The sequence below is a fragment of the Periplaneta americana genome, chromosome 2, assembly GCF_040183065.1.
Source record: "Periplaneta americana isolate PAMFEO1 chromosome 2, P.americana_PAMFEO1_priV1, whole genome shotgun sequence".
Classification (NCBI taxonomy): domain Eukaryota; kingdom Metazoa; phylum Arthropoda; class Insecta; order Blattodea; family Blattidae; genus Periplaneta; species Periplaneta americana.
The window spans coordinates 19,720,579-19,745,571 of NC_091118.1; the positions used below are offsets into that span (position 1 = coordinate 19,720,579).

The 24,993-nt window shown below is 35.3% G+C and overlaps 1 protein-coding gene across 3 annotated transcripts; it reads left to right on the forward strand.

The window, feature by feature from the left end:
* On the forward strand, positions 1-24,754 carry LOC138715244 (zinc finger protein 534-like). Of its 3 annotated transcripts, none has more exons than XM_069847959.1 (5): positions 1-1,067; positions 4,951-5,045; positions 5,165-5,302; positions 7,767-7,846; positions 12,916-14,502. In XM_069847959.1, the coding sequence occupies exons 2-5, from the start codon at positions 4,956-4,958 to the stop codon at positions 14,012-14,014; spliced, it is 1,407 nt and encodes a 468-aa protein (XP_069704060.1). In that variant the 5' UTR covers positions 1-1,067; positions 4,951-4,955; the 3' UTR covers positions 14,015-14,502. The 3 variants fall into 3 exon arrangements, with proteins under 3 accessions (XP_069704060.1, XP_069704078.1, XP_069704070.1); XM_069847977.1 differs by lacking the exon at positions 12,916-14,502 and adding an exon at positions 24,573-24,754 and having other exon boundaries at positions 845-1,067; XM_069847969.1 differs by lacking the exon at positions 1-1,067 and adding an exon at positions 1,138-2,138.
* Positions 24,755-24,993: the final 239 nt, after the last annotated feature.

A 24,993-nucleotide genomic window follows, 5' to 3' on the forward strand; every position in this document is an offset into this window, starting at 1 on the left:
ATGTGAGGGCTGCAATGAACTTCTGGGTTCTCTAAAAGCCGTAAGTAAGTAAGTATATATAAATTTATTGCAAACATACATTAACGGCTCCATGCGATCGCGGGCTGCCAACAATTGACAGATCAGATAGAAATGCATAGAAGTTACATAATAATTTTAAAGTGAAATCTTAAACTGAGTTTTTTTGTAAATGATCCTTTTCAATAAATAGACTAACTTTACTGTGCTGTGTCGACAAGTTCATAATATAAAAACGCTAGCAAAGGAACAATTCTTCATAGAACTCCATGATGAACTTCTGCTGCCATCTACCGAAGGCTACAGGGAACTACTTCAAGAAGTCAACAAGAAGAAACGAGATATGGCCGGATTTCTTCTCCACAGACGCAATGATTTACAAGGAATGGCCATAAGCCAGATACGAGCTATGACTTGCAGTGACTAGATTCACGGTACATAGATTCAACCATTCGGATATCCCAGACAGAGAAATACCACGACCTGGAAGACAGGTGCAAGTGCAAACTATGTGGGTTGAATTGTGACTGATACTATCTATTGTGGTGCAAAAAAAGGAACAGTTCATTAACAATCTTCTGCAAAAACTGAACAAAGGAAACGTGCAAATTGTGCGATATTCCTTTTATTATTACAACAATTTAAAATATATTTTAGAGAATGATAGAATGACAATAAAATAGTTTCACACATAAAACATATTAAGTAATTGAAAGAATAAAATTACAAATAATTATTTGGGACAATAAAAAATGATTCTGATTTCCCCCCCTCTCCCCCCCCCAAAAAAAAAAAAATTGACTTCTGACCTCTTCTTTGTCTAAAGACCCAAGTAATCTTGCGTAGAAAATTTGCTTGTCATGATTGTGAAGGTCATTTCAAGTTTTGAGAGGTTTTACTTACAGGCAAATAATCGAAGCTCTTATTTGCTTCTCAGTTGTAATGGATCCGATTAAAACAGAACCAGATATTGACCTGTATGATCTAGGAGGGTAAAAATTATTGCAATCTGTGTTGGTTTGCAGAGAAGAAAAGACTTAAAATAAAAGGTGCGATTCGTCCATATAAGTTATTTAACATTCGAGACAATATTTTATTACTCTAACCATATTATAATATTATTATTACACACTTGTATAATAATTGGAATAGGACTTTTATTCTGTATCTTCTTCGAGGCATTCAAGGATAATTTCTAGAAGTGATGGAATGCTTTTATGTTTATTTTTACAGTATGTTCCATTCGTATTATCCTTTAACACACAGTGGAAAATTGAGGTTTAAATACTGAGTAGGTTGAAAAAATCTGCTTACCTTTTATCTTCTTATATAGCAGATGTTTCTCGGCTTTTCTATCAAAATTTTTTGTGGCTCTGGCCCTACCAGAGGATGATGACCACTCATTTTCATCCCCAAACAGAATATAGATATAACCTCAGAGCCTTGTTAGCCAAGGATATTTCTTATACCATGAAAATTGAAATTTTCTATTTTGTCTTCCTATATCTGTTATTTTAATATGTAGTAAATGTAGTGTTGCTCTCCTATCTTTGTGAAGCTGATTTTGTTTCATACGTCCAATTTGAAAACGGTTTATCTTTTAATTCTGCAAATAATGACCTCAATGTTCTCTCAGTATGAGCTATTTTACACAAAATTAGTATGCAACACACACGCATATGCACTTTGGATTAAACTAACACTTAATGCAGCGCAGTCACATAACACCAACATAGTGCGAAGTATTATATCACAGTTGGGGCTAGCCCCGCATCCTACTACCGAGTCATAGTGAATCGATACCCCGGCCTCCCCTCAAGCTTTTCAAGTGCCACTGCCTGTGAGCTAGGCCGTCGTATGTTGCTATGTGGCTTTTGCCACAAACCTCTTGCAGTGAATTTAATATATAGAAGAATCCGAGTGAAACCAAGTGTTGCGATACATCGTTATTACGAACTTACACTGTTACTAGATATAATAACTCAATTTTTTTTTTTTTAGGCTAAGCCTCAAAAGCCTCTTAAGAGCTTCGCCACTGATAACACAGAAAATCTCTGAAGAACTTTATATCCTTCCTATAGTGCCATAATTGAAGTCGGTTGTGATAGAAGTTTGCAGATGTGAGTCCCTTTTAAAATATCATGAAGGTGAAATATCAATTTTTAATGTGTAATAAGCAGACATCGGAAGTTTATGCAAATGCATGTTTTATTGGAAGGTCATATTTGTGTACAATCGAGGTGACGCCTATTTTAAAGGTAAAGGATTAGAATTGTAGGAAAATAAATATACATATTTGCATATTTCGCAGTAATTTAGTATGCAGTTCATCTTTGCATATGCATGCTTGGTTTTGCCTAAATTTTGCATATTTTGGCTTAGATTCTACATAAAATACAGTTTTGTTTTCAGTGAAAGATATACTCGCGGTTCCTCATTGCTTCCCATTCGCACACATTCTGAAGGTCAGGCGACAACTCACAAATTCTTATAGTTACATAGTTGGCCGCAAGTGCATGCGGTTATCTCACCTCTGACTCTGATTTGTTTCATCCACCAATAAAGTTAACTTTTGGCGTTGTTGAGATTGAGAAGAGTAAATCTTATTATTTCAAGAAATGAATTAAACATGATAATGTTTCACTATGAACGGGACTGTTGTACTCTGCAAACTGTGTAATTGTGACTTGAGTTTGAAGAAATAAAAGTTTTAATTTTTGAATAATCTAAAATTTTTATACTTTTCACTAACAATAAAGTAATGCCAATGATTTCTAATGCTTTATCAGCTCTCATGTGATGAGAAGTACCAACTTATGCAGCATTGCGAGACAATGAAACATGAGGGAGCTAAAGTTTCTGGCAACAAATCTGTACAAGTGCAGGAAATTTTAAAATCCTCATTTAGTAGACAGACTGAGGAACCACCAGCGTCTTAAAAGATCAGACAACCATCCCTGATACTGTAAAACATGTGTCTGACTTCAAATATGCACCACTGACTTCATGCACCATTGAACGCATGTTTTCTGCCTACAAACTGTTACTTATAGACAAGAGACAAACTGACTCCTGAGAACTTGCAAAAAAATCCTTGTTACCTATTACAATTTGAACTATAAATATACTTTTATTGAACATTGGTATACATATATAATTTTACCTAATTTGCATGTAGTGTTTCGGTTTCAATGAATTGATTTTGCTTATTTTGAATATATTTTTGCATGCTTTTAACATTTTTTTTTTTTGCATGCTTATTTTGTGCAGTATTGTTTGCATAAATTTCGATGTTTGGTAATAAATAATGATGAAGTTTTGAGTTTTCAAGCATTGTTTTTTTGATAATATAAATAATAAAATGCACAAGAATTATATCGGAGATAATCATTATGAACAAATAACAGTGACGAACTCCATTTTGAATGGACCATTTGAAAATGCATAGAATAAGTACGACGGGAGTCCACACCTGTGGAGGAACAGTTAGCGTGTATGGCCGCAAAACCAAATGACCCGGGTTCGATTCCCGGTTGGGGCAAGTTACCTGGTTGAGGTTTTTTCCAGGGTTTTCCCTCAACCCAATATGAGAAAATGCTGGGTAACTTTCGGTGCTGGACACCGTACTCATTTCACTGGCATTATCACTTTCATAACCTAAAATGTTGATCAAGCGTCGTAAAATAACCTACTAAAATAAAAGAAAGTACGACGGGATACAGAAATATGAGAATATTCCTATTAATAAGCTTTGTACCTCGTGTTAACTTGGAGTGAATTTATTATTGCGCAATAGTTTTTAATATCTTTAAAGAGAAGTCTGAAGAAAGGGAAGGAAGAATTAAAAATACAATATTAAATGGTACTCGTATTTAAAAAGTAATTAATGGTACACCAATAATATTACGTGATATTGGATGAGTATTGTCATATGTCAGATAGTGGTAATTATTTCAAAATTTATCTGCATATCATCAGATAAGTACAAGATCTCATCATAACAATGTACTCATTATCTCCTACCACAAGACATCTTTATATTCTTCATCTTATACAGTTTCAGTTGCTAGAAATTGGAACTCGCTTCCGAGTGATGTAAGGGATTGTTGGACAATAACTTCATTTAGGTCAAAATTACATAAATTCTTACTTAACAGATTAATTGCTGATTAATATTTGTTACTTATAGTGAAACTAACATCTGTCCATTCTTATTATTATCATTAATTTCTCTAAATAGATTTACAAATCATCTAATGGCAATTACATTAATATTCCCATTATAGAAATATATTTTAGATTTATATGTATATATTTCTTTTCTCTCCCTGTAACATAGTCCCAGTAAGCTTATATTAAATTAATTTTCATCATTTTACTAGCTATCTCAAATCTTAAATTAATTATAATTGATTTAATTAAATTAGCTCATAAATTAAGTTACTACTTTACCTTATAGGTTTATCTATATTTAAATAAATATGTAGTCTACTAGTCTTTAAAACTTAACTGAAGAATATTGCTGGAGAACCTTTTAAGTGTAGTGTAAATATTTGTAATTTAAATATGTATTGTATTGATTAAGGCTGGTTGAGTGGAAGAGAAAGCCTTATGGCCTTAACTCTGCCAGCGAAAATAAAACATTATTATTATTATTTTTATTATTTAATTATTATTATTATTATTATTATTATTATTATTATTATTTTCACCAGTATAGTAGCCACTTCTAGAGTTGTCCGTTGGTGTGAAGCAATGCCACTTTTTTTAATGAAGGAAGGTGCTTCATGTGCCATTGAAACCTACGGTTATTTGTTATTTAATCTCGTAATCTTCCGTAGAAAATTTGCTTGTCATGATTGTAAAGGTCATTTCAAGTTTTGAGAGGTATTACATACAGGCAAATAATCGAAGCTCTTATTTGCTTCTCAGTTGTAATGGATGTGATTAAAACAGAACCAGATATTGACCCATTGGGTCCACAAAATGATAACAGAAGTGAAGAGGAGAGAAAGCCTTTGTTTTTGGTAAGTGAGTACATGTTATGTATTTGTCTAAATATCCAAGATAAACAAGGAATTTGTTTCCTTGGAAAATAAATTGTGTAACAAATAACGATAGCTCATCTATGATATCTGATGCACAGGATGGGAATTTCTTAGAAGTGGACGTGGATGAAATCAAGGACGAACCTTACGACCTAAGCTATGATCACATTTCAGATATGAAGTTTGAGGAAATGGAAGATCCCATTTCATCTCCAGTGTTAAAATTTGAAGTGGAGGTAAGTCGTGTTGATCTCTATATGACTTCCATTGTATTGTAACTTTTTTACAAAACGAGAATGTAATTTTATTATTTCAACAATAGTTACTTTCGATAATTGAACGTAAACACTTCCGTCAACAATGGGATTTCCACTCCACACAGTAACACAGTATTCGTTATTGCACTCCACAGACGACAATGACAATTTACTTGAATTATTGAGAACAACAATGTACTGTTAATCTTAACTAATGTTCACAAAGCACTATTTACGAAACAGAACTGTCAGTTCACAGTTCGTTTGTCTTGGCTAGTTCTACTAGCTAAGTCACTCGAGTTCACAGTATCTCGAACCCCAGACCTTCAGAGACAGTCCACTGAACTTTGAACTCAGGTCCCCCAACTGCGGTCCACTGCACTCAAACTCAGGACTTCGGACGCTCATACAGCTGCGGACACACTCAAGTCGAACTCCGGTCTCGAAGCTGGCTTCACTGCTACACAAGACTGGCTGGCTTGCTGTCCAACGACTACAACAACACTACTCAAGTTCACTCGCGTGTCGTAATTTATAACCAAACCATTGCTACGAGAATGTAGGATGCTAGAAATTTCCACGGATGTTCAGAGATGGCACTCTTGAATTCTCTGGATTTCTCCTCTCTCTCCTGTGGTCGCTCTTCTCTCCTCTTCTCTCTACGCCACAGCACATGTCCCAGGAAGCAGATGCGCGCGCAGCTTCATTTGTCGTATCGCCCGATCCCTCCATGCATGCTCCACCCCCTGTGGGACGTGCGATCGGCTGTCACAGTATTTATATCTTACACTTACAGAATAAGACAGCCGGAAAATTACGTTATAAACTAGTGTTCTAACCGAGATGTATAGTACAGTCAAGATAGGTAGGGAATTGATGCAGTTTTGATGTCACGTCTTTTTTTTTTTGTCACAATCCATTAATTCGAAATACTCCAGAGAAATGTATTCCTGCTTTTTTTTTCCTTCACATAGTTTGGACTGTAGAATTAATCAGATAAAATTTACTACACATATCGTCTTTCTTTGTTACCTTTTTTATTTTTCGTATCACTTTCACTTTATCTTTGATACCAAACATCTTCCCTTTTATTACTATTAAATACGAGAAAAATTCGTACCGGCACCGGCAATCGAACCCAGGACCTCTCAGCTCTGCGCGCTGAGCACTCTTACTAACTGAGCCATGCTGGGATACGATCCACGGCGCCGTTGAATATGGCCACAAAGCCATTTAAAATATGCGCTCCTGCATATATGATGTGTATCGTCACAAGTGCAGGCTGTAAGACCATAAAATAGCATTACGAGAGGGGTTCAGCCGGCTCTGTGGATCGTGTCCCGGCATGGCTCAGTATGTAAGAGTGCTCAGAGCGCAGAACTGAGAGGTCCTGGGTTCGATTCCTGGTGCTGGTACGAATTTTTCTCGTATTTTATAGTAATAATACAATAGACTAATTCATATTAGTCGTGTAATATTCAATGAGGTGGGCGAGACGTCATACATATGAATATTTGATGTATCTTCCCTTTTGTAGTCTTGTCTTGTCTCTCTCAAAGTCTACTGGACTTCCGTGACTGAAATGTGCAGGTTCTGTTGAGATACAATATGTCATCACGTACTATAAAGGGTGGGCGGAGATGGGGAACTTGTGTGAATGCTTAGATGATACTTCTAAAAAATAAATGCATTTTGAAATCTTAAAATAATTTGGTTCGTGGAAATTACATTAAAAATGAATGGAAATGATATCATATGCGAGATAAATGCATTTACTTATGTCATATTTAGTAAGACAAAAACACGTCTCGCGAAGATTTAATTGGTATTGGTACCACAGAATATATGATACTGTGGACGAGGTTATAACAAAGTTCAACTCTATTCTTATATGTTGATTTGCTATTTACAAGATTGATTATTGTCAGTATTATGTTATATTATGTTCATTTATCTTAAGGTAGAGCAGTATTTTTCAACCTTTTCTGTAAACATACCCCTTTAGGCTTCTAATATTCTTCTGTACTCCTCATTGCACAATTTGTAACAGACATTATGAAAATTACTATTACACAATCATAAATATTCTTACATTATTTTTGTAGTGATCCAGGAATCAATGCAATGAATAACTACCTATGAAATGTGAAATTGACAAAGTGGTTTTACTTAATCAAGTGTTTCAGTAACAACTATTGGTATTTAAAAACTGCATACAATTAAATGTAGATTCTTGATCAAACACTAATTGAGGCATTGAGAAAATGTGAGGATGGTTCCCTCTGATACTTGGTATGCTTTATATTCACTGTCTGAAATTGTTTGGAGATGTTCCGGTTGTAGTTCGGTATCGGATTTTTGTATGCTGTTGTCTCTGTTATGGAACTTGAGTCATTTCCTTCTTTGCCATTTACTGTATAGTGGTGATGTTTTTTTTCCTCAGGGAGAATCATGTAATATGGCTGAATTTAAACCGGAGACCTTGTCAGATTTTCCAAAGGAGGATGATGACTTGACTGTCAGGTGAGAATAGTAGAACATGATATCTTGTCTTTCTTTCTACAGTTGCAAGGTAGAAATTACATTTTCAACTTTAAAGGGAAGACATGTTGTTATTGAGAATTTTTTTATATAGATTGATAGTTTTTTTCTGGGAACTTAGTGTGACAAATTTCTTCATTCATATTTTTTTATATTTCGTTCATAGTAATTTTTTGTGTGACTTAACATCAGTGATGGTGCAGGCATATGGGCTTGGGATTTAGTGAATTAGTGCTCATTCATATATCCCACCACACTCTCTATACATATTGTATTGTATTGTATTTATTCATTCCCTGTACAATCCATTACAGATTATAGGTTCGTCATTAGATACAAACAAAAAATTCAAATGCAAAAAATACATACACAGACACACACATGCACACACAAATAAGATTTCTAGTATGAATTTAATTGATTTCCAGTATGAATTTAATTTTAACACTCTTAAGTTTTCCAAAGAATAGTAAAACTACCAAAAGACACAATAAATAACAAGATATATAATACATTTTCCGTTTACATTAAATAAATAAATTAACAGAGATTAGGTAAAAACAAGATAGTCCTACATTATTATTAATATTGTTTGGAGAAAACATTATGTGCAACAGTAATGAAGGTAGGTATTTTGCTTTATAGCTTTAATGCAAGAAATCAGTGATTTTGAACGGCATGGACTGGAGCAGAATAGTTTTTACCCTGGTTTTGAAACCTTCATAATTTAAATGTTTAATATCCCCTTGTATCTTGTTATATAATAAGATATCTGTATGAATAGTACTGTTAAGACTTTTGGTAATAGTATGACAGTTTATATGCAAATTGTTGGCAGTTCTTATGTTATGGTTGTGAGTTTCAGAGTTCCTTTTAAAATAGTTAAGATTCTTATGTATAAAGCAAACAGTTTCTAGGATGTAGATGCAGGGGAGTGGTAAAATATTTAATTCTTGAAAAATTTCTTTGCTTGGAGTGCATATAGGAACTTGTTTTATTATTTTTATTATTTTCTTTTGAAGTTTAAATATTTTTATAGCTTCAGAGGACATGCCCCAAAGCATTACACCATATGAAAGAATGGAATGTACATGGACATAATAGACTACTTTCATAGTTGGAAGAGATATGCTTTTCGTAAGAATTCTAAAAGCATAACATAATTTGCACAGTTTTCCAGAGAGAAAGCTTACATGTTGAGTCCAGGACAAATTCGAGTCAATCCATACTCCCAAGAATTTTGTATTATATTAAATATATATATTATATTAAAAATATAGCTGAAACTTTTTTCAGAAGACGTCCATTCCAATTGAACCATTATTTTAGTTATTAATACATATCATCGGTTTATTGGTAAAAGTGACCAAGTCCAAAATGCAAAACTGTTGGAAAAAGGCATTTAAAGGTTTAATGATCAATCCAAAGATAACTGTACTTCTTTTGATGTTAGTAATAAGTTATTTTGAAGGTAAATGTGCTATATTAATAGTTTTTAATATAAAATTATGTCTTAAATTTTCATAATGCTTGGAAGCCTTGGACTGTGACTTGGTCACTTTTACCAAGACGATATAGCTCCTAAAGAGGGGAAAGGAACTGGCCACCCTACCCTATTATCTCCTGGCCTAGTTGTCTTATGAGTGATGCCTTATTGGTGTTACCGTTGAGGGTCAAATGTGTCTTCAGACAGTTGACCGAACAACAACAACAATAGCTCCTAAATATTTTCTTAGCAACTCTTCACATGGACAATATCTACTTACATAGAGAACTGCAGAAACTGTGAAGAGTTTCACCTTGATGTGATGAGAAAATTAAGTTTAAGCAAAGAATCAGTGTCGATACATCAAATTGAAGCAATAATTTTGTTGGTCTGTACATAGTGATTACACCAATTGTCATCAGTAAAAGGTAAAAAGGTAAAGGTATCCCCGTAACATGCCATGAAGGCACTTGGGGGGCATGGAGGTAGAGCCCCATGCTTTCCATGACCTCGGCACTAGAATGAGGTGGTGTGGTCGGCACCACGCTCTGACCGCCTTTTACCCCCGGGAAAGACCCGGTACTCAATTTTATAGGAGGCTGAGTGAACCTCGGGGCCGTTCTGAAAGTTTGGCAACGAGAAAAAATCCTGTCACCACCTGGGATCGAACCCCGGACCTTTCAGTCCGTAGCCAGCTGCTCTACCAACTGAGCTACCCGGCCGCCTGTAGGAATATTTATCAGATCATAAAAAACTATTTTTAATGAGAAAATTATATTAGAAATATTCAGAAACAAGTTTCAGCTGCACTTGTATCAAGTATGGAGTGGAGATGACATTAAGCCAGAACCATCCTACTTGCACTGGCATGGCATTTGAAATGAACAAAGTTTTCATCAAGTCATGCCAGAATCACTTTACAAAATATATGAAGGGTACACGGGAATAACGATCAAGGTCCATTTTAGAAAGTTTCGAGAAAAAAGAATTTTAAAGTTTAAGCACTTAATACTTTGTTATGTGTTTATTTAATAGAAATTGACGTAGTGGAATGTCAAGAACAATGATTTCTTATTACTAGCTAGGCCACATGATAGTACTTTCTTTCCACTATAAGATAGCATTATTAACTCATATATATATATATATATATATATTATTTTAATTTACCGAAGTACATATGTTATTTCCATGCATATATTTTGCGTCATCATATGATGACGTAGTGCAGAGGGTGGCCACTAGAGGGAACCCAAGAGTTGGAGCTCAATCTGAGACGATTCTGTCTGACGCCAGGGTGGTATCCGGTGTGGCTTAGTGGATAAAGCATCAGCACGTAGAGCTGAAAACCCGGGTTCAAATCCCGGCGCCGGAGAGAATTTTCCTCCGTTCCAGTACTCTTTCATCGTATTATTAACTCAATTTCGATATTTGATGGACCTTGATCGTTTTTTCCGTGTACCCTTCATATGGAATTACTTATTTCTTTGCACTATTATAATTCCTCCAAGTAAGTGATAGTTTCTTTTCCGTTCCTTAACTATGACCTGTTCATAAGTTTATGACATGTAATTACAATTCTTTTTAAATCTACAGAATTTATAGTTGGGTATGTTTTATATATATATATATATATATATATATATATATATATATATATATATATATATTGTATTAGAGTGGAAGGTTTCAATTTTGTATAGTTACATTTTCTTCTGATGCTTGTAAACAGTGCCACAGATGTCTGAAATTGCTTTGAGAATATTAATTCTGCAACACTATATTTAGAGATTTCCACGTTTCCTGCCTTTTGAATTTATACATACGGGTTTTTGGTTTTTATGTTATACATTCTGTTCACTTCTGAGTAAGTGCTATAGTGATTTGAACTAGAATCTTGAGTGAGACATATAAGGTTCCATCTTTGTCTTTCCCTTCTTAATTTTGTTGTTTGAGCATTATTGCGAATTGTTGCAATGAATAATTGGCATACATTTGTCCCATTCGTCTACGAGTGGTCCATTATTGTCACAGATTCAATTACCAACTGTGTATATAATCCAATAATATCGTAACTTGTGCCACAGGAAGAAAATAATACAACAGTATGGCTTAACATTTCCGCATGGCAGTGCTATATTAAAAGAATATCTGCTTACTTTTGGCTATAGCCTTGTAATAGACATTGTGTATGTTCCTTAACCAAAAATAGTCATTTTTTAAAGTAGGCCTGCCACTGTTTGCACTGCTTTGTTAATCCCTTGTGACTGCTGCTATGTGCCATTTGTTGGAAAACAATTGCCAACTAATGTAAAGAGTTCAAAGTCAGTGTTAAAAATAATTCCCGCACAAGTGTTAAAAGTACTTCTCACACCATATTGTATTAAAAAATTCAATTTTTAATACTCTTACCTAGAATTCTGTAGCTTCAAGGCAAAATATATTATGTCCTTTTTTGCAGTTTTCCAGGAGGGACCATTTCAGGTTTCAACACCAGTAATCATGTTTCATAACAATGGGTTAGAGAGGGAAGTAGAAATTATGCATTTCATTTTTTGCCACAAAAAAAAAAAAACAAGATACGCCTACTGTTTGGATGCACAACATATCGTAAAATGTAATTATTGTCAAAAATTCGCATGTCACATTTTGTCTTGGAACCACAGGATTAAAACATTTACTTTTAAGAATAATTGCCATCTGAAAAATTAATTTATTTTGTTGCATGCACTGTAAGCATTGATAATTAAGATGGATTATTATATTGGGTTATTTTAAGACGCTGTATCAACATCTAGGTTATTTAGCGTTTGAATGAAATGAAGGTGATAATGCCAGTGAAATGAGTCCGGGGTCAGCACCGAAAGTTACCCAGCATTTGCTCGTATTGGGTTGAGGGAAAACCCCGGAAAAAAACCTCAACCAAGTAACTTGCCCCGACCGGGATTCGAACCCGGGCCACCTGGTTTCGCGGCCAGACGCGCTGACTCTTACTCCACAGGTGTGGACATTAAGATGGATTCAAAAGTTTCTTCCCTCCCTTGATCCCTGAATATCTTCTTTCTAATAACATTAATAATTTTACGATGAAAGAGTAATGGAATGGAGAAAAATTCTCTCTGGCGCCGGGATTTGAACCCGGATTTTCAGCTCTACGTGCTGACGCTTTATCCACTAAGCCACACCGGATTCCACCCCGGCGTCAGAAGAATCGTCTCAGTTTTAAGTTCCAACTCTTGGGTTCCCTCTAGTGGCCGCCCTCTGCACTACGTCATAGATATCTATGAACCTAGGACCGAAGTCCACACATGTGCTGAGGTGCACTCGTAATGAGTGACTATTTGGCCGGGATCCGACGGAATAAGCGCTGTCTTAAATCACGTCATCGTATAATGACGCAGAATATCTGCATGGAAATATCATATGTACTTCGGTACATTATAATAATATATATTAATAATTTTATAAAAATAATTCAATAATGTAACATTACGTGAGGGCTGCACCTCTCTCGTGTACTGTTATTGTATATTTCATTTGTGACACCAGGTCTGTGAATTTACAGGCCCATAAAGCAGCATCTTTATGAAGATGTGAGGAAAGAAGAGGTTCATGTACTTGGTCGGTCCCTACTACAACATGAAGCAGGTGTGACAAAGGATCAAGATTCTGAATTAGGAGTTGATCAAACAGTCCAGATGACCGTGACAGAGCACTCACCGTCAGAATACCAGAAAAAGCAACCCAGACATGTTCAGTCGCAATGTAAGTTCTTCAAATGCAACATTTGTGAGGAAAATTTTTCAACATGGCTTCATCTTCAACTACACTTACCAACTCACACAGACTTAAGTCTCCACCGATGCAAAATCTGTGATATGAATTTTGAACATATTGATGAACTTCGAAATCATATGTCAACTCACAAAGGACTTAAACCCTTCAAATGTGACATTTGTATGAAGACCTTTGCACGAATGTTTTATCTAAAACTTCATCAACGCATCCATTCGGGGGAGAAACTCGTAGAGTGTGAAATATGTAGGAAGTCTTTCCTTAAAAATGCTGATCTTAAACGTCACGTGAGAGTCCATGATGAAGATAATATCTATAAATGCGATATGTGTTGTCAGAAATTCGTGTGTAAAAAGAGTTTACATTATCACATATTAATTCACATGAATGAAAAGCCCTACAAATGCGATATCTGTGGTAATAATTTTAGGCACCAAAGTACCTTGAGAGAACATGTCCGCACCCACACAGGGGAGAAGCCCTTCAAATGTACCATTTGTGATAAAGTCTTTGCACGGGGTTCTACTTTGAAAGAACACAAACTTACTCACACAGGGGAGAAGCCCTTCAAATGCTACTTTTGTGGTAAGAACTTTAACCACGCAAGTACTTTGAAGGAACACCTCCGAATTCACACTGGGGAGAAGCCCTTCAAATGCAACATGTGTGATAAAGTGTTCACAAGGGCCAATAGCTTGAAAGAACACAGACGAATTCACACGGGGGAGAAGCCCTTCAAATGTAACAGGTGTGGTAAATTTTTTGGGCGTTTACAATATTACAGATCACATACATGTGTTGATGCTGGGCCGCAGCCCTCCATAAGTGCGATAGTTGTCGTGAAGCACGCAGTTAACGAAATGGTTTGAAAGAATGTAATTCATTTTTTTGTCTGTGTGATTGTAGTTCTGTACAAAGGCTTTCAACGGGCTGCCTTGATAGCTCAGTTTACTCGTATAGAGCACTGGGTTACCATGGATGAATATATATAATAGGATGCGAAACTTATTGAGTTTCCCGTAACACATACTAGAGGCGCTGTTGTAGAAATTGACCTTGCTACCATCTGTTGGAGGGGAGGGGCGTTATTACGTCTAGCAGCGCACCAAGTAGCGAAAAGAGTAATTACTCCAAGCATTTAGCAGCGCACCTGGTGACGAAAATGATAAACTGTGCAGAAAGTATTCCCTCCCACCCTCATCGATATTCAAAACTAACCTAATGTAAAATAAAACATTTACAGTTTTATTCCTCACAGCATCATCTACTGAAAATTGTTACCAGAGCCAACAGGAAGATAAAAGATACGATCTATTTTACACTACCCAATTAAAATATAACCAGACATAGACAAAAATCCTGCGGGACAAAATTCCGGCACATCCAGAGACGCTGATATAACCTCTGCAGTTGCAAGCATCGTTAAATAAAACATAAAACATAACACAGACAAAAAAAAAAAAAATAAAGCAAAAGGTTAGATAATTGGGATTGTATTCTTTGGGTATTTTTTGTACAGCGCAATGGAAAAGTTTGCAAGAACTACTTAGATAGTTCAATTTATTATATTACTATTATTTTACAATACATTCAACAACACTAATTTTACAACTTCCATAAACATCACTGTTTAACACACACACGTATCACTTTATTTTCACTTATTAGCAAGTTTCTGTCTGCCATCTCGTCACCTCGACTCTCCAGCAATATCCCAAATGGATAAATAGAGAACTCTGGGTAATGTACCCAACATGTAGTTCTAATGTTCACCACCTTCGACGTTGGGCGCTGATCATCTTAATTCAGCCCCTGCGGCCACATGGTGCTGACCGCAGTTTCGCATCCTATTATATATTTATCCATGGGGTTACAGTATGGGATCAAATCCCGGTAATGGCGAAATCGTATTTGTGATGTCTAAAGCCAATGTGTTTTATTACTTTTTTTTGTGTTTCTCCCGTTTCCCTCCATTGTGTAACATCATTAGGGATGGTAGATTTTTGCTATCACGATAAATGTGAAATGTGCCCCAATGCTGTCAAGATAAGTAATTTTATGTTTAAAAATATATTACCAGTACTGGTAATTTAATCCTCGATAAAAAGCGCAATTGAGTGCAAAATACGATATGTACGTGTTTCCGCGAAATTGTGCCGAAATTACATTTTATGATACCAGTACATTTTTGTTTGTTTTTTTTTTTATTTTTTTTTGTAAAAATATAACATACCTAAATGTCCGGCCACATATAGGGTCCGTCACTTTTTTCAAATAGTTTGGTCACCCTTTTTTGTTGACTTTTACAGTATGAATTAATATTAGGTACCCTCCACAAAACTGGCTTCATTTATACACCGATGGATCCTTGATCTCCAGAGAACAAGGTGCCGGTGCAGATGTTACGTGCTGTCTCTTCTCACTTTATAGATCTCTTGGATATGGAACAATAAGTTTTCATGGTGAAATCATTGCAATAAGTGAAAGTCTCAGGAATCTTCTATGCCACATCAATAAATTTAAAAATGCAGTTATATTGTCAGACTCCAATGCAGCTATTCTATCATTAGTCTCTAAACACAAACCTTCATCTCAAACAGCAGAAAAAACTAAAATGCTCTCTCAATTAATATCACTCAATAAAAGAATTGTATTCCAATGGATACCATCCCATTGTGGAATCCTGGGAAACGAGAATGCGGATGCTTTAGCAAAGAAGGGCAGCACTGCTACTTACAGACCTGTTACTAAATCTACGTATTACTCTGTGAAGAGATTTATTGAATCTACATACTTAGACTTCAACAAACAAAATTTGGTAACACAATCTCAAGGGGAAAAATGGAACTCTCTGCATCAAAATCCACAGTTAATTTCCGATGTACCACGAAAATCGTCTGTAGCTGCATTTAGATTGGCAACAGGCCATGATTGTTTGGCCAAACACCTGCATAGAATTGGAATATATCAGTCCCCTAACTGCCCATTGTGCAACTCAAACCAAGAAATGGATTCGGAACACCTCAAAATCTGTGCTTCAGTGGCTGGCCATGATAATATCTTTGAAAAATATTGGAGTGCAAGAGGTCAAATGACTTTATTGTGAAATGCCTGGCATTAGAAAACAACAACAACATGTTTAAAAGTATATTACCAATACTGTAAATTTAATCCTCGATAAAATGCGAAATTGAATACAAAATACGATATGTACGTGTTTCCGCGAAATTGTGCCGATATTACATTTTATGATACTGGTACATTTTTTTTTTTGTAAAAAAATAGAACATACCTAAATGACCGGCCACATATAGGGTCCGACACTTTTTTCAAATAGTTTGGTCACCCTGTTTTGTTGACTTTTACAGTATGAATAGCATAGAAATATGACCTACCTGATACCCTTTATTCTCTGTACCGTTATTTCGAATTTTCAACTAATCTGTCTTATACTGGTGGTAGAATATTGGCTGCCTACACGATCTGTTTGGGGTCAGTGTTCACTCACAAACAAGATTTATATCACAGTGAGTGATTGTGATTGAGTAACAAGATGGGTCTGGATTCACATCATATCTTTTGCCATGTTTCTTCATAATCGCAATTTCACTGTAATTTTATGTGTTCCTTTATTTATTCATTATTTTTAAAGATTTTAAATGAAAAATGTAGAAAATGCACATGTTAACACATTGAGGTCCCATATCAAAACAATACGAATTGCTACATTTTTAATTGTAGGTTGCCAAAATCTACCATCTCCAACCATCATCTCTATTTTAATATTATATACAGTAGTGGCAAAAAAACTGGACCGACCCTTCTACCTGATTTCAGAGCCCTGTTCACTCCAGAGCACGATAGACTGGTAACTAAGACTTTCGTGGTTCGAATCCTGCCTGGGAAGGAAACTTTTTTTTGTTCCTTATTCAAATTTATTCCCGATACTTTTCGATTGCTGGTAAAATTCTGTTCTGGGAATAATAAGTTAATTAAGTAGTAAAATATCGCTGCAATCGAAAAGTATTGGGAATAAATTTGAATAAGGAACAAAATAGAGTTTCCTTCCCAGGCAGGATTCGAACCACGAAAGTCTTAGTTACCAGTGTATCGTGCTCTGAGTGAACAAGGCTCTGAAATCAGCTACAAGGGTCGGTCGGGGTTTTTTTTTTTTTTTTTTTTTTTGCGACTACTGTACACAAAATGGTGAGGCTGGATGTAATATTGTAGCTGGTTTAAGGTTGGAATAATGGTTATGGTATCTACGTGTGTTGATCAATTTACTGTGTCTCTGACTTGCTTCTTAAGGAGTAGAAAATTGGTTATCTTATTTTTCAACATATTTTCCCTATAGGTTGATACACTTGTCCCATCATTTCTCCAACATCTGTGTGGTCTGCTGGGAGAGATTTTCTTAAGTTCTACGAAACACTTATTTACACCTTCCCTCACCTTATTCGTAGAAAATATTTTTCCACACATGAATTGTTCGAATTTTGGAAATAGTCTGAGTCTCTTGGAGCTAGATCCGGGAGTAGAATCGAAGTTCTACAATTCGAATCCTGCATTGGTATAGCAGTCATATCTACACAACGGTTAGTGCGTCTGGCTGCGAAACCAGGTGACTCGGGTTATAATATATATATATATATATATATATATATATATATATATATATAAGTTACCTTGTTGAGGGTTTTCCCTCAACCCAATATGAGCAAATGCTGGACTCTGGAGTCATTTCATTGGCATTATCATCTTCATTTCATGCAGACGCTAAATAACCTGAGATGTTAATAGTGTCGCAAAATAACCAACTACTGTAGCAGCCATAGCAATGCTGCTGGTGTCACCAGATATGTTGTTCTGGTGAAAGAGAACTCTCTTGGTCAACTTTCCACAGCACTTTCTTTTTTACTTTCATAATTTTGATACTAAATTTGCATAATAAGTTGCTATGATTGTACTTACCTTTGGAAAATAATCGAACATGATCATTTGTTTAGCATCCCAAAAACACTGGGGTCATAACTTTGCCTGCAATTGGCTGTGTGTTGAATTTGCAGAGGTGAAGAACTTTCATGCTTGCACTCCATATTTTGCAGTTTGATCTCTTTTCATGTATGGTTATAAACCTGTCAATCAAATTCTGTTGTTTCTGAGTGAAAGTTAATATCGCAGCACCCATCTTGGTGGTAATGTTTTCAGTACTATTTGTTCAGTAAAAATACTGTGCACTGTACTGCAAGATGAGTTTGTTTCTCCACTAATTTGCTTCATGGCACTTGTTCGTCTTGCGTCACGAGATCGTGAATTTTATCAATTTTTTTTTAGGTTATTTTACGGAACTATAAAAATTGGAGATTTATCCTTCGAAGAGGTGGAAAAATTCAAATATCTTAGAGCAACAGTAACAAACATAAATGATACTCGGGAGGAAATTAAACGCAGAATAAATATGGGAAATGCCTGTTATTATTCAGTTGAGAAGCTTTTGTCATCTAGTCTTCTGTAAAAAAATCTGAAAGTTAGAATTTATAAAACAGTTATATTACCTGTTGTTCTGTATGGTTGTGAAACTTGGATTCTCACTTAGAGAGAGGAACAGAGATTAAAGGTGTTTCAGAATAAGGTTCTTAGGAAAATATTTGGGGCTAAGAGGGATGAAGTTACAGGAGAATGGAGAAAGTTACACAACACAGAACTGCACGCATTGTATTCTTCACCTGACATAATTAGGAACATTAAATCCAGACGTTTGAGATGGGCAGGACATGAGCACATATGGGCGAATCCAGAAATGCATATAGAGTGTTAGTTGGGAGGCCAGATGCCAAAAGACCTTTGGGAAGGCCGAGACGTAGATGGGAAGATAATATTAAAATGGATTTGAGGGAGGTGGGATATGATGATAGAGACTGGATTAATCTTGCTCAGGATAGGGACCAATGGCGGGCTTATGTGAGGGTGGCAATGAACCTCCGGGTTCCTTAAAAGCTAGAAAGTAAGTAAGGTTATTTTACGACGCTTTATTAACATCTTATGTTATTTAGCGTCTGAATGAGATGAAGGTGGTAATGCCGCTGAAATGAGTCTGGGGTCTGGGACACCGAAAGTTACCCAGCATTTGCTCATATTGGGTTGAGGGAAAACCCCGGAAAAAACCTCAACCAGGTAACTTGCCCCGACCGGGAATCGAACCCAGGCCACCTTTTTATCAACTATTTCTTGCATGGGTGCAGTCACTGGCGCACCATAAGCATCGTGGTCTTCTCACGATTCTGTATCACAGTTAAACTCACAGCATCACCATTTGGCTTTCATATGATGCTGCACGTCCCCCCAAAATCACGATGAATTTGAGTGGGACACATCCTATTTTTTCTGATGGTACTTTATCACATCTCTTTCCTCAGTCCATTCTATTGTAAGACTGTCTGACATAGTTACAATCTAATAACTGTTGTGACATACCATAAGTAGATAGAAGTTTGTAAATTTGTACCCTTTATGCTCTCATATATAAGGGTAGTTAATATAGCGAATAAACAAAGCCACCTACCTTAGAGCTGTCAGACATGGAGCAAGTTGGTCAAGCCACGTTTACTCTCAGGGAAGTAAAATTGCACATCATTGGACCTTGCTCCTACATGTCTGAATCGAGAAATGGCACTGCATAACAGGGTTACTGTGTCTACAAGAAAGCAACTATTTACACTCAAAAGAACCATTCCCACATAAAGGAGTGATAATGTACAATAAGCCTCGGAATACTGTGCCAACCTTTGGGTCTTTTCACTGTATAAAATGGGAGAAACAGAAAAAGTTCTTGACCAGAAACTCTTAATCTTTAGAAACAGATTTGTTATTTTATCTTTCCGGAAATTGAGTGGATATATCCCGAACATGAACAGGAGCAAGGAGGAATTGAAGTTTACTGCGAGGCAACCTTTAGGATGTGGGGTTTTAGTTCAAGTGGGTTGTGTTTGTTTGGCTTGAAGGACGGAACCTTCCCCCAACCCCCAGATATTTTGTTTTTCTTATGGTTTACTCGTGTATATGTAGTTTGGTACAACATAGTGTTGTTATGTATTATTTTAAATGTTTATTACTTATTGTTATTGGTATAATATAGTGTTATTGTATATTATTTGAATTATTACTTCTCATTGGTATGACATAGTGTTGTGTATTATTTTAAGTGTTCATTAGCTGTGATACTCATTTCGTGAGGTGAAAGGGAAAGCATATTTTGCAGTGAACCTTATCCTTGTGCTCAATGTATTGTTCTCTGCTCAATTCCTATTTCCTCCTCCTGTTAGCATTCTATCTATGTAACATCTATACATACTCTTCCTGCCCTTTGCTGGTTTGGTAGTTACAAAGCATAATATGTGTAGTCAGTGTAGCTTAGCATCGAACACAGGGCTATCTCTCTGAAACTTGATTGAAGACTTCTTGTTTCTGCAAACTTTTGTGACTTCTCATTAATGGTATGGACCAGCTGACATCATAGATTTGTTTAATAAAACTAATCATTAGTTATTATAACTCTGATGATTCTGGTTGATATATCGGGCAGTACATCTCGCTTGATTATATGTGTCAGAGGAAGAACAATTGAGTAGCTTAATATCAAAGACGGACATCTGACCTCAATCGAAGTTTAGATAGCTGTGGTTTTTTATACAATTTTTCATGCTCTTTCCAGTTATAGTGAAACCATATGCAAACTCTAACACTACATTTATAAAATAAATTGTGTTAAATATTACAAAGAACACTGTGAATTAAAAAATTGCCTCTAGATCAAAACTATGGAGACGACAGATGTCCGTCTTTGATATTAAGCTACTCAATTGTTTGTATGCATCTGAAGTCTGGTTAGTGCATTATGTTACTAGTGAGTGATGTATGCAATGGAAAAGGAAAGGAACTGATCACCTTACCCCACTATATCCTGGCTAAGTTGCCTCCTGAGTGATGTCTTACTGATGTAGAGACTGGATTTTAAAGGGAATCCCATTTTTTTTTATTTCATCACGAAACATGAAATAATTAATTACAATGTTCAAAACTATCTTCCACCGACCAAATTATGTGAAATATGTATTATGTCTTTCTCGTGTTAAATTCAATCGTACCTGGTTAACATGTTTAATGTCAATAGCAGACCAGAACATGTTAACCAGGTATGATAGAATTTAACACGAGAAAGACATAATACATATTCCGAACTGATATAGTGTTAAAAATTGTGTAATCAAGAGGTACAAATTATGTGATTTTGACTTCCCTTTTTTTTTTCCCCTTCCTTTTTTAGTCCATATTCCCCTTTTTCCCCTTTTTTAAAAACGTCTCTTATTTTGGTCCCTCTTTGACATAATATCGCAAACATTTAGATAATTTTCCTATATTTTTTTCTGATAGGCCTATAACTTCCTGAGCAAGCGAAAATAAATATCGTTCTTCTTCTGATTCCAGACATTGAAAAACTAATAAAGTGTGCTGATTTAGAGTTCAGGATAAAAAGAAAATTTTCACCTCTGGTTTCAGTTGATGTTGAGTGGTCATTTTCTGTTTATAAAGACATTCTGCATTCAAAGAGGCAAAATCATTGAAACATATTGATATGTTAAATGTGATCAAATGCAACACTTTCCTTATGTTGTGAAGCGACAAATATAAGTTTGTGTTTGCTATGTGTATCCATGAATGTGCTGAAGTGTGTTTTCAATTTAAATAGCACTCTTTTGAGGGAGTAACATTGTCCTTTTTGAAGTCCTTTTTTGACTATATGTTGTTGTTGTTATCTAATGCCGGGCTTTGGCAACGAAGCCATTAGCGTTCTTGCTCTCCAATATTTCTCTGTGGTGGATCCATCAGGTATAACTTCACAGGTTTGTAGATGATCTTCAGTCATTTCTTCTTCTTTGTTGCATAGAGGGCAATATGGATTTGTGTAAATTCCTATTTTATTCAAGTGTTTGGCCAAATAATCGTGTTCTGTAAGCAGTCTGAATTTGGCTACTGCAGATTTACGTGGGATTTCTGGAATAATTTCTGGTTTTTGACGATATCAAATACAACACTTTCCTTATGTTGTGAAAAGATAAATGTAAGATTGTGTATGCCATGTATATCCATGAATGTGCTCAAGTGTGTTTTGGGGAGTAATATAGTCCTTTTTAAAGTCCTTTTTTTTATGGCTATACCTTTCCCTTCCTCCTCCCCCCCCCCGTCCTTTTTTTTTATTAAAAATTTTCCCTTTAAAATCCGGTCTCTACTTAAGAGGTTCATACCGTACCTGTCTTCGGACAGTTGACTAAACAAAATATAAATTCTAGACAATATTTAAGTCTCTATCAAGGTTTCTGTGAAGAAAGTTTTCCTTTATGATTTATAATTTTACATAATACATGTCGATTAAATTTTCTCTTGTTTTGGAGGTATTAAGGAGGTGACTTCTTTGTGCCATTTGAGCCATTAGCTTTGCTGTGACCACTACTCCCAGCTTTCAATTATGCAATTATCCATTGTCTCATAGACTAGCCACTTAAAAGACATTTGATGAAACAGCTAACTTTTTCTTTTTATCACTCATCGTCACTTCATGGCAATAACATTTGGCATATAGAAAAGTTGCTTCTAGCAAAGCATTATAAAATAAAAGAGGGTAATTTTGAGGATTTAACTTTCTTTGTAATTTCAGTGAGAAACCAGAGCCCAGTAACAAGAATCACAAATTAATTATGGTGTTCCAAAAAGTGTTGTTGATTAGTCAATTGTCCGAAAACTGGTCTGAACCTCACAAGTGATACCAACAGAGTATCACTTATGTGGAAACTAGACCAGGAGATAATGGGGTAGGTTGGCCAGTTCCTTTTCCCCTCCATTGCTTACATCGCCGATTAGTATCTATTAATTAATTTATTAAATACTTTTAATTTTTTCTTCAAATTAACATACAAATGACTAGGCCTCTGATCTAGAATTAGATTGTAAGTGCCTATTATAGTTCAACAAAACTATGAAACAGGTTCTAAAAATGGAAAGTGTACTCAAAAAACATATCTAAAATTACCTGCCATCACTTCTTATTCAAAATTAATAAATATCTGTTATAACTACTGTTATTAGTTTAGTATCAAGTGTCTTTCAAAACTGTTTGCTTTAGAAATGACCTTTAAATATACCGTTATGTTTTTCCTATCTGTTTCTATTGAATGGAACTACAGTAAGTTACAGAAGATTATCGAAACCTCAAAGATTATTTTATTGTTTAAATTTACATGATTCATTTTAACCACATACATTTTCAAAATTGCACTTGTAATACACAACAATTAAGTTCTTCAGATTTTCGAGAGACAATTTATAGGTACTTCTTATCTCTTAGCACAAGCTTGGGGCAGAAAGTGAACACTAAACCTTTACTGATGTCTCGGGACGTTCTTTGGTTTTGTAATAATAATATTATTGTTTGTACTAGAAAGTCGTAATTTTCCATTTTGTTACACTACCTCAACAAAACATTTGCTGCTGCACTGAGATCGGTAAGTTCAGGATTCTTCTGGAGAACATTTTCTAGTTTTTTCGGGTAGGTACTGTACTTTTTCTCCAACTGATTGGGATACTGAGTTAAGTTTCTCCATTACAATGAGCTAAAAGTAAAGTTGCTTATAAATTAGTTTCCTCGCACTTTGCAAAGGAGCAATCACAGCAACGAAGAACTTAAAAACCGCTCCTACACAGCTAAAATTTTTCACGAAATGTTCGAAGATAAGCAAAAACTATGTTTAATATTTTTAAAACGTATTTTTTGCAAGGTACAGAAAGTTAAGAAGAAAATTGAGTGTGAAAGTAAACAGTCCCAGAAAACATGTAGGTGACCTGATCTTGTGCAAAAATTGTGATCCCTAGTAAGGAATTACATATTGTAAAACCTAAACTCGAACAGTGCTTATTTAAGGAGTGTAACTGAATATTCAAATTCAAATTTATTTACAATTTACATTTGAAATGAATACATAGGAATAGATACCCGAAATGAGCATATGCTCGTGCTCGGGTACAGTACAGTAGTCTACATAATTATGAACTCTCATAGAATAGTTTTGCAGGAGTTACAAAAAACCATTAAAAAAAAGACATCAGAGAATAAGGGACAAATGCATCAGATTCATTGTAAAACTTATCATTGAATTTCAAGCAGTAGCTTCTTGAGAATCTTGATATTATCGAACAAATTTTATTTCGCTTTTCCCCAGCTAATACTTAAGATCCTTAAAGGAAAATATTGTGAATGTTCTGGTAATAAAGATGTTGTCGAACTTGAACGTGATTTTAATAGTGATTCTGATAGAAACTGAACTAAATTACGTAGCTAATAATATGAAACTCAAAATATACTCTTCTGTATGTCAGATGTGAATTGAAGTGAGGAAAAAAGTGCAGCCATGACTGCTACATTGATAAGCGAAAGAGGAACCCAGGAATGCAGTTCAGCTGAATTGGTATCACAAGAGGAGGTCAAAGGATCATACGTTATGGGAGGAGTCACTGTGGATGACTACAATGATTAAAATACTGTTAACACAATCTTTAAAAAGAAGGTAAAATATGTTCAATATTATGCTAATGTCAAACTGTTTGAACTTTATTCATAACTGCTAAAAGCAAGTTTTTAAATGAGCACTGTAAACGTTATTTTTATCAAATTTATATACATTATGGTGGTTTTCTTGGTATGATTTAGAGATAGTTTTAACATTCTTTCTGCCATAGCAGACTGCCTAATGATAAAGAATAACACAGATTTATTTTCTTGACACAATATTTGTAACAG

Coding starts and splice junctions, on each gene's coding strand:
- LOC138715244 (XM_069847959.1), top strand. CDS start 4,956: ATGGATGTGATTAAAACAGAACCAGATATTGACCCATTGGGTCCACAA. Junction 5,046..5,164: donor AGAGAAAGCCTTTGTTTTTG/GTAAGTGAGTAC, acceptor TCTGATGCACAG/GATGGGAATTTCTTAGAAGT. Junction 5,303..7,766: donor TGTTAAAATTTGAAGTGGAG/GTAAGTCGTGTT, acceptor TTTTTTCCTCAG/GGAGAATCATGTAATATGGC.